Source organism: Sciurus vulgaris (genome assembly GCF_902686455.1).
Source record: "Sciurus vulgaris genome assembly, chromosome: 8".
Taxonomy (NCBI): Eukaryota; Metazoa; Chordata; class Mammalia; order Rodentia; family Sciuridae; genus Sciurus; species Sciurus vulgaris.
This window is the reverse complement of record NC_136468.1, coordinates 78,623,817-78,638,009: the sequence shown is the minus strand read 5'-3', so window position 1 is coordinate 78,638,009 and position 14,193 is coordinate 78,623,817. Positions and strand designations below refer to the sequence as shown.

At 34.1% G+C, this 14,193-nt stretch overlaps 1 protein-coding gene across 1 annotated transcript in view; it reads left to right on the top strand.

The window, feature by feature from the left end:
* ANKMY2 (ankyrin repeat and MYND domain containing 2) overlaps window positions 1-14,193 on the top strand; it is a 32,609-nt gene that overhangs the window by 4,660 nt on the left and 13,756 nt on the right. Inside the window, exons 2-4 of the mRNA XM_079151908.1 lie at window positions 2,256-2,320; window positions 6,587-6,725; window positions 8,253-8,351. Coding sequence (XP_079008034.1) covers window positions 2,256-2,320; window positions 6,587-6,725; window positions 8,253-8,351 — 303 coding nt within the window. The remainder of the gene's footprint in view (window positions 1-2,255; window positions 2,321-6,586; window positions 6,726-8,252; window positions 8,352-14,193) is intronic.

The following is a 14,193-nucleotide window of genomic DNA, read 5'->3' as shown; positions in this document are numbered from 1 at the left end:
GTTAGGTTGCAGAAGTGACATCAGCATTAGCTTGCTTAGTTTGCTTATGTGATAAGCATCCCTAGGAGTAACTGTCCTGGCATACATGCAAGAAAGTAGCTTTCAGCAGAGAGCACTAACTTGCCTCTAGTGTGCCTGAGAAAGCCAATGTCCTTCAAGATAATATGTATCTGGACATTCTGGCCCAGGCTTGCTCTCACTTCTTCCCTTAAGTTGGGTAGGTATTTGGAAACAGAAAGGGAACATTCAGGGACATGGTGTTTTACTGTCACCCTTTTCTGTTTTTGGAGGATGAGGGTACTGGGGGTTGAACCCAGGAGCACTTGACGACTGTAGTCCATTTTAATTTTTTCCTTTGAGACCATGTCTCACTAAGTTGCTGGGACTGGCTTCAAACTGGGATCCTCCTTCAGCCTCCTAAAGTTCCCCCTTTCTTGAAGGATGATACACTTGCCCTATGTTTCTCTTCCATTGAGCTTTTTAGCTGCATCCTTTGTAATGTTCTTTAAAATTAGTAGGCAAAGGTTTTCCCTGAGTTCTGTGAGCTATCTTAGGAAGACTTCAGACTCAAGAAGAACGCCCCATTGTTGTCTGCTGGAGAATTGATTGGTGTGTGGAAAATAAAACCTTCACATATCTGGTGTCAGAAGTGAAGTATTGAGTGAGAGTTTAACAGAAGAGAACGGTTTGTTTTTTGGTTTTTGTTTTTGTTTTTGCTTTGTCTCTTTACACTTAAAAAAAAAAAAATGTTCTCTGACCAGATTAACTCGGATTGTTGGCTACTGAGCAAACATTTTATAGAATTAGCAGACTCTTTGCTAACGAGAGCCAAATGATTTTGATTGTAATCCCCATTCTCACCTTGACACGTAGCAGGCTTTGACATGCTCACAATCCCTATAGTGTTCGTCACTGCATATACATCTCCTGGCCAAAGCAACTGCATTAGTTCTCAGTGGAGAATGGGATTCAGCTGAAATGTCTTCCTCAAGTGAAAATGGTATGCAAGAGTTTTTGTTCAGTTTTAATTCTTCTCTAAAGTGGGTTGAGAAAGTCTCTGACAAGAAGCCACAGATATGAATAAGGTTAATGTAGAATTTGCTTATTAACTTGAAAGCACCCCCTTCTCTCTCCAACCCCCAGGCATTCAGCTAACGATACCAACTGTCTTTGGTTGGAGTTCAGGGTCAGAAATGCACTATTTACAAAAATAGCTGCTGTCATACTCCAGGGACATGTAGATCATTCTCTTGACATTTTCCCAACAGAGCCATGTCTTCGTATACCAAGGGGAATTTCTCTTCCTCCTCTGTTGGAGTGCAACACTGAGAGGACTTGTCTGTGAGGTGGGTTGGGGGAAAAGAACATGCTAATCTTCATTAAGTATTCCATCTTTTACTCTGGAAGACTAGCAGAATTTAGCACATTCTCGAACAATAATTCTGAAAAGCAGAGAACACCTATTTGTTAATGTTCTTTTAGAGAAGAGGCTCATCTCATCCTTCCTCCCTGAGAACATCAATTTTTTTGTTCTCTTTCCAGTCAAACCAGAAATTATTTGGCAGAAGATGTCTTGTATTAATGATGATAATTTCAACGTTCTCTCCCACAATCACTTGCTTCTGCCATTACACCTCACAGAAAACTGGAAAAACCTGATAATCATGGGCCGAATTATGAATGGTTTCCAAATTCACTGAGGACTGACCTTCAAATTTAAATTTGATCACTTTCAGCATGCTGGTTTGAATATTGACCATAGAACACTTTTGTGGGGTACCAGACTTTACAGCTGAGTTTTACCTAAGCATTTCCAAACCAAGCATTCCATTATAAACATGCAACAATTCATAAGACCTAGTGCTGACAAATTATATAAATACTGACTGCATTTTAAATTCCAAGTATTACACTGACTGGAATTTAAGCTGTGTATGGTAATTTAGATCAGATGTTCTATAAGATTTGTTTCAGTATTAATCCTTATGCTTTGTGGTTATTGTAGGATAGCCAAAAGGAAAATGTGGCCAATTTAACATAATTTAAGGTCAGTTAAAGTAAAAACAAGATGATCTATTTTAGTTTCTATAAATCTATTCCTCTGGACTTTATGAATAAGTAGTATGTGACTGAATGCTGTTTTTCCTTGCAACCCAAGCTGACTGGACTTAGTTTTATAGATAAACTTTTAAAGTTTATTATTTGATATGTTTAATTCTAGTGGTAAATAATCTTAGTTTTCAACTTATTTTCAGGTACTGTCCAAGAAGCTGGAACACTTTTATCCAGTAAGAATGTTCGTGTTAACTGTTTGGATGAGGTAAAATGAAAAACATTAAGTTTTATTTCCTGTGTGAATGGATAACATATATAATCTGTCAATAAAAGTTATCTAGTATTTGTGTTCAAATTATGCTGACAATCTCCAAACCAATGTAAGCAGTCATAACAGACATGCATCTGAAACATGTTTAACCTTGTTAGTAATCAAATAGGTACAAATTAAGTCCAAATCATATTGGTTTTTGGTCAAGTATAAGAAACAAGATCTTTTATATACTAATTAATTATGTGTTATACTATTTTAAATGAAATTTTAGCTGATATCAAACAGGTTCACCAAATGCATTATGAAAAATAAAAAGTAATCAAAATAATTAAACATATATCTTAGAATATGTTAACTCTAAATAATTCTTACCAACAGGCTAGTGTTGGCACACTCCTATAATCCCAGCAACTCGAGAGGCTGAGGCAGGAGGATGGTAAGTTCAAAGCCAGCCTCAGCAACTTAGCAAGAGCCTGTCTCAAAATAAAAAATTAAAAGGGTGGGAATGTGGCTGTGGTTCAATTCTCGGTACCAAAAAAAAAAAAAAAAAAAAAAAAAAAACCAAAACAAAAAAATAAATCTTAGGTTAATGAAGAAGTAGAAATAGAAATTGGCTACTTTTGAACTCAAAATACAACATTTATCAGAAGCTGTGCTAGGTGACCAAAGTGATATTTAGAAGACATGATATGCATTTATATCATTGTACTTTTTCTTTTTCTTTTTTTTTTTTTTTTTGGGGGGGGGTGGTGGGTGCCAGGGATTGAAAATGAGTCCCTTTTACCACTGAACCACATCCCCAGCCCTTTTTATTATTTTTTTTAAATTTCAAGACATGGGCTCATTAAGTTGCTTAAAGCCTCACCTTGTTGCTAAGGCTGGTTTTGAACTTAATATTCTCCTTCCTTAGCCTCCCAAGTCACTGAAATTACAGGAGTGTACCACCATGCCTAGCTATCATTGTACTTTCAATCTTTGTGATGGTCTAAGTTTTAAACTCATGGAATTATATAAAAGGACTAAAGTATACACAAAAAGTAAGAGAAATGAGTTAGGAAAAATAAAATTAAATATAATAAAATATTTAAAAGCAATAATAAAGCAACAAAATGAAGACTAGATAAATTGGAAATCACCAAAATAAAACCTTTTATGTTTCAAAGCTACCATTAAGAAAGTGAAAATAGAACCTATAAAATAGGAGAAAAATTTTAAAGTATATGTGAGGTGGGACTTCCAACAAGAACATACATTAAAAACATCTATAAATTAATAAATAAGATACATATAACTTTATTCAAAAAAATTCTTTACTCCACAGAAAATAGATCAATGATCAATATACATGTGAAAAAATGCCCAACATCATTAGCCACCAGGGAAATGCAAATCAAAGTCACAATGACATACTACTTCATATCCACTTGGAATAGTTATAATTTTAAAAAGTAGGTAATAATGAATATCCATGATGATGTGAAGAAATTAGAGTTCTTACAGAAGTGCAACATAGTAGCCTAATATTGATGAATTCTTTGAGAATTATGGAAGATACATACAATTATCTTTAAAGTCATTGTATTTAAAGAATTATAAAAACTCATTTTTCATACAATTTAGTTAGATAGATATTCCTAGTTTGTCTTTGGGAAAGGGCGCAGAAGTTAGAAGTTTCATTCTGGTCTTTCATTGGATCCAAGATGCCATAGATTTAAAAACTCATCTAGATTTTAGAGATGTTAAAAAAGAGGGGTAACAACATTATGATTTGTAGGATTCCAGTACTCTTAAATGGAAACTCAATTTCATAGATGTTAAATATAAAAATGAAATATTTCATAAAATTGATGAATTACATTTAACACTGTAACATTTTATGAAACTTCACTATTTTCCTAATTTCAACAGAGCTGAACATTCAATATTTTAATTTTTTCCTGATACTGTTATAATCGGAATGTGGCATATTAAATTTAATTTACCAAATTTATTTCAAACATGGGAATATTATTTTTCTAGAAGATTAGCAGTTGTGTTTTGAATTATTCATCTCAATTTCTTGGTGTTTACTCTGAAATAGTATAAATATACCAGAAAGATAGAAAGTTTATAGTGGTGGCTTTACATCTCTTTGAACATCAAAATTTATTAATACCACTTCTTTTTTGTGGCCCATTGAAATGTGTCCATAAAAGGTACTAGAACCAAGGTGATACATAGTAACATTGCACTCAAAATTTATAATTTACTTACTACTACTCTAAATTTGTATAATGCAAAATTGAACTAGGAGATGAGAAAGCCTGTGTGATACCCAATTCTTCGAATACTAAAGTTGTTATTTACTACCAGTTTGGTTTCTAACACCCAGAAACATCCAGCACAGCACTGAAATTGATATGGGAAAAATATATACTGCATTATTGACCCAAGAAAACATCATCAGGTTCGGAGACTGCACAGCAAATGATGTAATTGAGTTAACTTTATATTTTTGGAAAGAAGCTCACTTATTGATTGGCTTTAGAATATAATTCCCACTACAGTGATAACTGGTAAATGAGAAAGAACAGGAGAGAAGAAAAAAGAAAGAACATTTTAAAATGAGAGGAAAGGGACTAGTGGGAAACAAAGGGAAGTAGACAGGTCAATGGGCAGAACTGATTAACACAGTTAGTTAAAGCACAGACAAGAAAATGAGCACCCTCTGGCTGCCTAGTGTTCTGGATTAACAGAAAATGCTAAACTCCCTGACTGAAGCCTGACTCCTAAAAATTTATGAAAGAAATACCTGATTGCTTCTTTGTGGTAGCCCTGATAGTCCTTCCAGCCTGCTCTACACACTCTCCTTTTATGTGCAGGTTATAGCATCCATTAGGGCTGTCATCCTATGTTCTCAATTTTTGCTTTACTCAAGGCCTATTCCCATGCAGTCCATTCCCTCTCCCTAAAGCATTCCACTGGCGGCCTGTGTCCAGTGAGTCTGAGTGCCGCACTAACCCGCCCACTCTGTTCCTGTTAAAACACTCAATTAAGGGTGTCTTAAGTTATTATCTCCTTATTTTTCCAATTTTATACCCAAGAAATATTGATTACTCCCAATGAGTTTCCTCTTGTGTAACCACCTGAAAGGGCCTATCCTTCTGTCAGCAACCTTCTAAAGAACAGTATGGCATTGTGTTAAGATGATAGTTTGTATTAAGAATAATAGTCTGGCCAGGCATGGTAGAACAAGCCTGTAATTCCAGATACTCAGAAGGATGAGGCAGAAGGATTGCAAGTTCAAGGATAGCCTGGGCAACTTAGTGAGACTCTCAAAAATTTTTTTAAAGGCTGGAGATGTAGCTTAGTAGTAGAGTCTCCTGGGTTCAATCCTCAGTACTAGGAAAAAGAAAAATGTCTGAAATCAGTAAAAGCAATTCAAACTACATTAGCATTCTAAGATTTACAATAATGAAGGATCATGTGTTTAGGAAGGTTTTATCCTAAACCACTTTGGCATTCCAGCACCTAGAGTTTAGTCTGGAGAAAATTCACTTATAGAAAACAGCTCATTCATGTATCCACCAAATAATATTAGGAGCACAGTACATATAAAGATGACTGTTCCATTGAATATGTACAAAATATTTGGAGACCAAACGATATAGTCTAGTGTGAATACTTCAACCATCTCTATATATACAATCATATATATGATATCATAATGTGATCATACTAGATGTGATTTGGGGGATATTTGTTTTATGAAATGATTGTACTCTAATAAACATATGTTGTACCTTCTTTTTCTCATTGGCAGTAATACATTCAAATTTTTCCAAATGAGTAGGTACAGATAAATTAGTTTATTCGATAGCTAAATAATACCCATTGTTAAGGCTATGCTATTCTTTATTCAGCTTTCCCCTTGATAGGTTTGCTTAAAGATTTTTCTTCAGTTTGACATGTGTTTATATGTTCCCCAGGAGCTAAGTATGTATGGTAGAGATGAGAATGCTGGGAAATCTGTGTTCTTGTCTTTGGCCCACCCATTCATTATTCATGTGAGGTCGAACATATTCTTTCTGAATCTGTATGCTTATCTATAAAAAAAAAAAAAACCCTCAGAAATTGATGAAAGATCCAGATGGAGAAATGAATAAAAAAATTACTTTACAGATTTTAACATGCCTTTATTAATTCATGTTTATTTTGTGTTCATGGTAAGGAAAATGTAAATATGTAAAATTAATATGCTTTTCCTTTCTGTTGAAGAATGGAATGACTCCTCTCATGCATGCAGCATATAAAGGAAAACTTGACATGTGCAAGTTACTTCTGCGACACGGAGCTGATGTGAATTGTCATCAACATGAACATGGATACACGGCCCTCATGTTTGCTGCACTTTCTGGTGAAGTCTGAACATTTGCTCTATTAATATTAGTTACTTACACAAGTTTGTTTTAAGTACATATGAATTTAAAATTAAATGCATTTTTATTTTAGTGATTTTAAGATCAAATTTGATGGGATAGAATGGTGGGAATTGGTTTTTGAAAAGTTATAAAGTATGAAATCAGTTATATAGCTAATTTGGTAATCTGTTCAATTGTTTTTTTATGTTGCTAATACATAATTAAGGAGCTGAGTTTTTTATATACTTTGTTTTATAACTTGATATTTTTAGGTGAACGCTTCTTGGTTCTCTTGATCAAGTAGCTGCTATGATGGGGCAATTTGTTTCATTGCAATTTTAACATGATCACCCATTAGAAATTTATTCATGATGTTTATTATTTGCTGAATAAAGACAATTGAGAAATATGATCTAAAATTAAATGAGGTTATCTGTTATTATTGCAGTTTTTCAATAATCTCATATTTTAAAAGCAGTAATCTGTATTTTTATAATCTTAGAACACAAAAGCATTCATAAGCCCCAAAAGGATAATATTGACTAATTTTATTACATAAAATTTAAACATTGTCATATATGATATATACCATAGAGTTAAAGTACAAAAGAAAAATGAAGGAAAATATTTATTACATACCTTAAATGGTTATATTGCTATATTTGTATATAAACAATTCTTATAAATCAACTAGAAAATGGTAAGTACTGTATTACCAAAGAACAAAAGAAATACAATTAGCTGATCAACATACAAAACATTTTCAGCAATAACCAAATTAATTATAATTTTATACTTATTACATTGGCAAAGGTTAAGAAAGTGATAATGCCCAGGAACTGTTTGCACTGTTTGGGTGAGTACATTTTAGTCCAACTTTCCTAGATGTCAGCCTGGCAAAATACATTGAAAATATGCCTAACCGTCAAGCCATCCATATTTTCCAGGAACTGTTCCTCAGGAAATCGTGACTCAAATTTAGAAAAATGGATGGAAAATAATATTCACTAACTGTAGTTTTTAATGGCAGAGCATCTGTAACGATTCCAGTAGTGAAAGAATGTGAACAGCTATGATGTTTAGATAGAAAAACATCTAGAAAGATAGATTCTAAGTGGTTAATAGTTATTGCAGAACCTTAATTGTGAGGGTCAGAATGAGTTAGTGGATATTAAAGGAGAATTCCTATTCATTTTTTCTCTTCTGTTGTTGTTTTTGATACTTTCATATGTTTGTTTTGATTTTATATTGAGGATATCATTAGGAAAACATTTCAATTATTTTTAAATACGATAGTTGATCCCTTGCCATTCCTTTTTTTTTTTTTATTGCCTGATTTTTAAGTTGGTTTGTAGCATTTTACTTTTTACTTATAATTATGATTCGTATTTTGAAAAACATGAAAATATTCCCATGATGGAAAGCTAAAAGTTAATGGAGGAAGAAGGAGAGATATAGATAATTTTGAAGGTGTTTACATTGTACATTTCTTATATTTACAAATATATTTCCTTTAACACTAGGTAACAAAGACATCACATGGGCAATGTTGGAGGCTGGTGCAGAGACAGATGTTGTCAACTCTGTAGGAAGAACTGCAGCTCAGATGGCAGCTTTTGTGGGTGAGTTTTTGCTATAATTTTCCATTAGATTATTCTCAAAGTTTCCCTTCTGAAAAAAAAAAAAAAACACCACTTTGCTTCTCAGAGTGCAAATTTTGTTGTTATCTTTTGAAAAACAAAATGTTTACATTCTCTCTAGCATAATAAAATACCTAATGACACTTTGGGGAAAAAGAACAGCTATACTGAATTTCCATTTTGTGAGATACAAAGAGTGGTAGGCCATTTTAATTGCAGTCAAGTGCTTTGAAGTACAATATTTTATTTCTCTAATGGAAGTAGTTTGACTTAAAGTTTTAAAATATGAACTGTGAAGTCAGCAATCCTAAATTGAAATTTTGGCTGTGCCATTTAATAACAAGGCACTTAACAATTCTTTCAGTTTCCTCATTGTAAAATGGTTACAGGGTTATTTTAAGGATTAAAAGAGATGATAGACTTAAGGGACCTTACATGCAGTCCTAAACAAATTGTATCAGTTTCTATTAATAATTACAACAGTGATGCAATTCTTTTTAGGAAGAAATGTTTAGTGATAATATTCAGCTGCTTCATTATCTTCTCAATCAATCACAAATGTTTATTTTGTGTGTCTAATGATTCTTGGCATGTTAGTCCTGTTACCTGATGCAATGTATGGGTTTAGGACAAAATGACAATGAATGCTTGATCATTGACATTCTGGCCTCATTGATCTAGTAATTAAGAGAGTCCATTGATTTTTAAAAAAAAGCAAAGACAGAAGCATCTGATTTATTGGGTCTGCAGTAAGTGAGCTTGGGGCCAATGATTAATTTTTAAAAATTCTTAATGTTTGTAACCTACATACCCAGTATCACTCTTAGGTGGCTCAGTTATAGTGGTCAACAGATAGAGATTGTGCATGCTTTCATGGCATTTAAAAGCAAATAGCAATGACAATGTGAAACTCTACATCAAGGGAGAATTTAATTCCATAGAAAAACATAGAAGGAGGAGATATTCTTTTTTATTCCAAGGTGTTTTGAGTTGAGATACAGTGGACATTAGTCAGGTATGGACAACTATAACTAAGTATCAAGTTAAATTTTATTATTAAATTTTCTTAAAGAGAATAGAAACTTTCATTGATTAAATCTGATACTTAGTCACTTTGTGACAGCTTTATAAAAACAAATATTCCTATTTTATTTCAATTTGATTTCAGAAGGATTTGAGAAGTGTATGGCCTTGCTGTGCAAGCTTCAGAGAGATATTTTATCTCCCTGTTGGGGACCCCATGGTTGCTCCCAGCTCATCTCTAAGCTAATTTTGAGGGGGTCAGTGCAGTGGGAAAAGAATGCTAAACTACCATTATGGAAACATATTTTAGTTGATGCCTGCTGTTACTGGCATCCTGAGAAAATCCAATCACTTCCATGAGCCTCAGTTTTCTGATCTGTGTGCAATGAAGCAGGGGAATTACATGATGCCCAAACTTTTGTTTAACTCTATGAGGATCATTATGTCCACGATGAAACAAAACAGAGCTCAGGTAGAGTTTAACCTTCCTAAGCTCATAGGTCTGGAAGTGGAGGAGCTTTTCTTGCAGTCATTAACACATGTTCTTTTTTCTTTACACTGCAACATTAACAAAAATCTCAAGCAGAAATTGTCCACGGTCACATTCTAAAATAAGAATAGAATTTTAATCTGTTTAGACTGATTTCACCGACCGAAAATTACATTGCACCCCTTCAGTTGGAAAGATTACTTATGTTTTCCATAAGCTTTTAAAAAACATCATTCGTGCCAGGTGTGATACACATGCCTGTAATTCTAGCAGTTCAGGAGACTGAGGCAGGAAGATCACAAGTTCAAAGACAGCCTCAGCAATTTAGTGAGGACCTGAGCAATGTAGTGAGACCCTGTATCTAAATAAAATATGAAAGGTACTGGGAATATGTCTCAGTGGTTAGGTGTCCCTGAGTTTAGTCCCCAGTACCAAAAAAAAAAAAAAGTCACTTCCCCTTTTTGTTTCCTTCAAGTGGGTCAGTATATATACACGAGCATACACATGTACAAAACATTTTTTTAAATGCGATCAACTATACAGTAAACATTCCTTGCAACTTGTTTCCTTCACTTACCCAGTACACTATGGGAGTTCCTCCAAACTCAGTAAGTATAATCCAGTTCATTTATTTCAGTAGCTATATAACATTCCTTGATATAAATGTTTCCCAGTTCATTTAGTTCCTCCTTGTTGACAGATTTTACAGGTTTTTTTGACCAGTTCAGTAGAAACTATGTAATAATCATCCTTGCTATAATTATTACAGGTTAGTTCTTTAGTATCTATAAGACATATATTCTCAGAAGTAAAGTTGCTGAGACAAAAGATATGTAGTTTTAATTTTAATGTAAGTCTAGGTTGTTTTCCAAAAGGATATAGCAATTCACATTAGTATCCTCAACTGAATGTTAGTATTCTTTCAGTTTTGCCAATATGATAGTTGAAAAGATGGTAGATCATGAATTTACCTTCCCTTCATAAGGAGAAAGTTTCCATTAAAGTGAAATTAAATTGCTATTGGTGATCAAATGTATTTTCTCTTCTGTGGATGGCCTGCCCATATTCTTTATTTATTTTAAAATTTTTTTTAGTTGTAGGTAGACACAATACCTTTATTTTATTTATTTATCTTTATGTGGACTGAGGATTGAACCCAGTGCCACACACGTTAGGCAAGCACTCTACCACTGAGCCACAATCCCAGCCCTGCTCATATTCTTTAATTATTTTTCTTTTTTGGTGTCTTTTCTTATGCCAAGGAGTTTCGTGTATTTTATGGTTGTTAAGCCCTTCTCTCCCAAAATGTATTTCAATTATTTTACGCCAGTCTCTCTCTCTTTTTTTTTTTTTTTTTCTTTCTCCCTTTGATTTTTATGAGGAGCTTTACCACAGGGAGTTTATTTTTAAGTAATCTTATTTATTTTTATAAATTCCATGTTTCTTCTCTTGTTAGAGGTCTTCTTGGTTAGGGGATTACACAAGTATTCTCCTAAATGTCCTTTGGATTTTTTTTAATCTAAGGATTTTTTTTGTTTGTTTGTTTGTTTTTGGTACTTCTAGAGTTTAAACTGTTCAAACTGTTTTTTTGAACAGTTTGTTTTCTCCTAGATACATAGCTGTGATAGTATCATTTATTGAACAACCCAACTTTTTCCCACTGTACTGAAATACCACCTTAAGTTAAATTATCTTTTATTTAATGGTCATTATATATATGCACAGAATAAACATCTATTTGATGTCAGGACTTCCCATCCAACTACATAGTTGTTTATGTGTTTTTTTGGGCAGGACTTGTTTGGTCTCTCAACAATATTTAATGGATTCCTTAATATCAATCATTTTTAAAAAGTTCATATTGAATAATTCGTGGTTATCATCCCTATTTTAAGTTGAATTCTTACTAGCACCTCAACACTCTGCCACTTCTCCGATCTCGTTATGTGTAAAAAGAGAAGAACTGTTGATTCCTTTTTTTATTCTTGTCATTTCTTTTAGTCTCTTGGATTTTACAGCTTTTCATTTCCATTTTATTTTGTATTTGCATTATTGTCAAATTTCAAACTAAAGAGAAATAATTCATCCTGGTTTTAGTGAACATGTTTTTAGTTTTTCACCTTTTAATATGGTATGTTAGTATGATATTGTTATTGGTTTTATCACTTCTCGTTTTGCAAATGAGAATTCAGTTTATTTTCTTTTGTAAACCATTCATCTTTTATTATGAAAGAATGTTTGATGTTTAGTTCATCCTTGAAATTAAACAATTTTACTAGGATATGTTATGAGATTTTGTAGGCTAGAAGACTCAAGTCTAGTCATTGTACTACTAGAGCTAAATGATGTACTGACTTTTCCCATAGTATTTATTCTTTATACTGATAATACTTTATATTTGTGTATTCAGAATTTATAAATTAAAAATCAGCAAAACTAAATATTTAAGAATTCCAATTACAAAAATTAACACATTATCAAGTAAAAATTACATTTATAAAGATAAACTTTAAACATATATATCACTATAATATAAATCATTAGTTGATTAGTTGAAACAAAATATCAAATTAAGCATCACCTAAAATGAAAAAGATTGATCTTGACAAAAAGTAAAATAATATTATCTTTACCTTTCAAAAAGGTATAATATTAAACCCCTAGTCTTGTGACAATGTCGTTGTAATTTTTATGTACAGCCATGTCCAACTGCTAACAGTATTTTCTGACTGTACTAATTGGGGACTGATAAGGAGGGTCAGTTTTAAAGTAATTCCATATTTCCCTCTGACTCCTTTATAGTCACACCAGATAAAAAAGTATCTGGTTTGGTAATTTCAATGAGATATTTTGAAACAACTTTTTTATAAAATATAGGAACATATGTTTTATTCAATCTGGGTGTAGATTGTGTTTCAAGGAAGCATGTGTAATCTGTCTCATCTTCTCTAGTTTCTTCAAGTACAGGTGTAAGACACACACAGAGATACCTGTACTGCCTTTGCTGCTATCATATTTCCAACACACCTGCCTTAGAAGGAAAGTCATTTTCCTCTCTTCTTTAAGATTCTGGAGGGAGATCCGATCATTCCCTACAGAGCGCTTTGGCTCATTACAGATTTTTCAATTTAGACTGTTGCTGTTTGACTTCTCCTCAAGGTGCAGGCCGTTGAGCTTTCTTATATAAGGAAAGGGAAAGAAAGAGAGAGAAAGAAGAGATGAAGGAAGGAAAAGAAGAATGAGAGAGAAAGTGAAAAGAAAGAAGAAAAAGACCCCCTCCCCCACCCAAAGGAAAGAAAAAAAGACAGAAACTAGTGAACTTACTAACTGGTGGTTCAGTAATTTAATGGTAACATGAAATACCAAAAACGATATTGTGATCACTACTAAATTCTCTTTCCCAATCAGTGACATATTCTTCTATCATTTGTTTAATTCTCTCTCCATTCCTTTTTTTCTCTCTGGGATTTTTCACTATTAAATTTCTTGGATCTCTTCAGCTCCCTTCTCTCTTCTGTAATAATTTTTATCTTTGAATTATTCTGTCTTGAGATGCTTTGTCCACTTGATCTGCATTAATGATTCAGTTCTCAATAGTCAACAGGATTACCTCTTTCGGTTTATGTAATAATCTTTAAAATTAGAATGTTTCTGTGGTTCTTGAAAGTCTTTATATACTGTAATAGAATCCACTGAAGGGCTGTTATTTTCCAGCTGTGGTTGTGGCCTTAGTTGTCATGGTTAATGTTAGTACACTGTCAATCCAAGATGCCATCTGTCCTAGATACTGTGTAGGCTTGGAGCTGCTGAGTCTCCCTGGGTACTTTGCTCTGTGTCTGTAAGGCAGCCAGGTGAGGATGCCAGGATTGGGCATCAGTGAAGGAAGTGCGACAGTCTGCCTTTGGGTCCAAGGTTGACCCTGGTACAAAGAGGGATTGCTCCATTCCGGTGTTGTCCCAGGAATGCCCAGAGACAAGCTGAGCCCTCTGCCAGCCTCAAGTGCCGGGGGTCCAGCCGGCCCACAGTGCAATCCCCCTGCAGGTCACCTGTTGTCGAAAGAATCAAGCAGATGCTCCCAGGACTGTACACACTGGGCAGGCGCCTCGCAGGCAGCCCAGGGAGGGTCACTCTTCTGGAGCCGCGTCAATCAGGCGCCCTCCCCAGGACTGGCTGCCACAGGGCCCTCGGCCCTTACCAGGCAGAGAGGAGGAAAAGGTTTCTCCTCCAGAGATCACGGAAGAGCCTGTGCCCTCGAGTGTGCCCTGCAGGTTCTGCCTGCTTGCCCAGAGTGGCCACTTCCCCGCTCCAGAG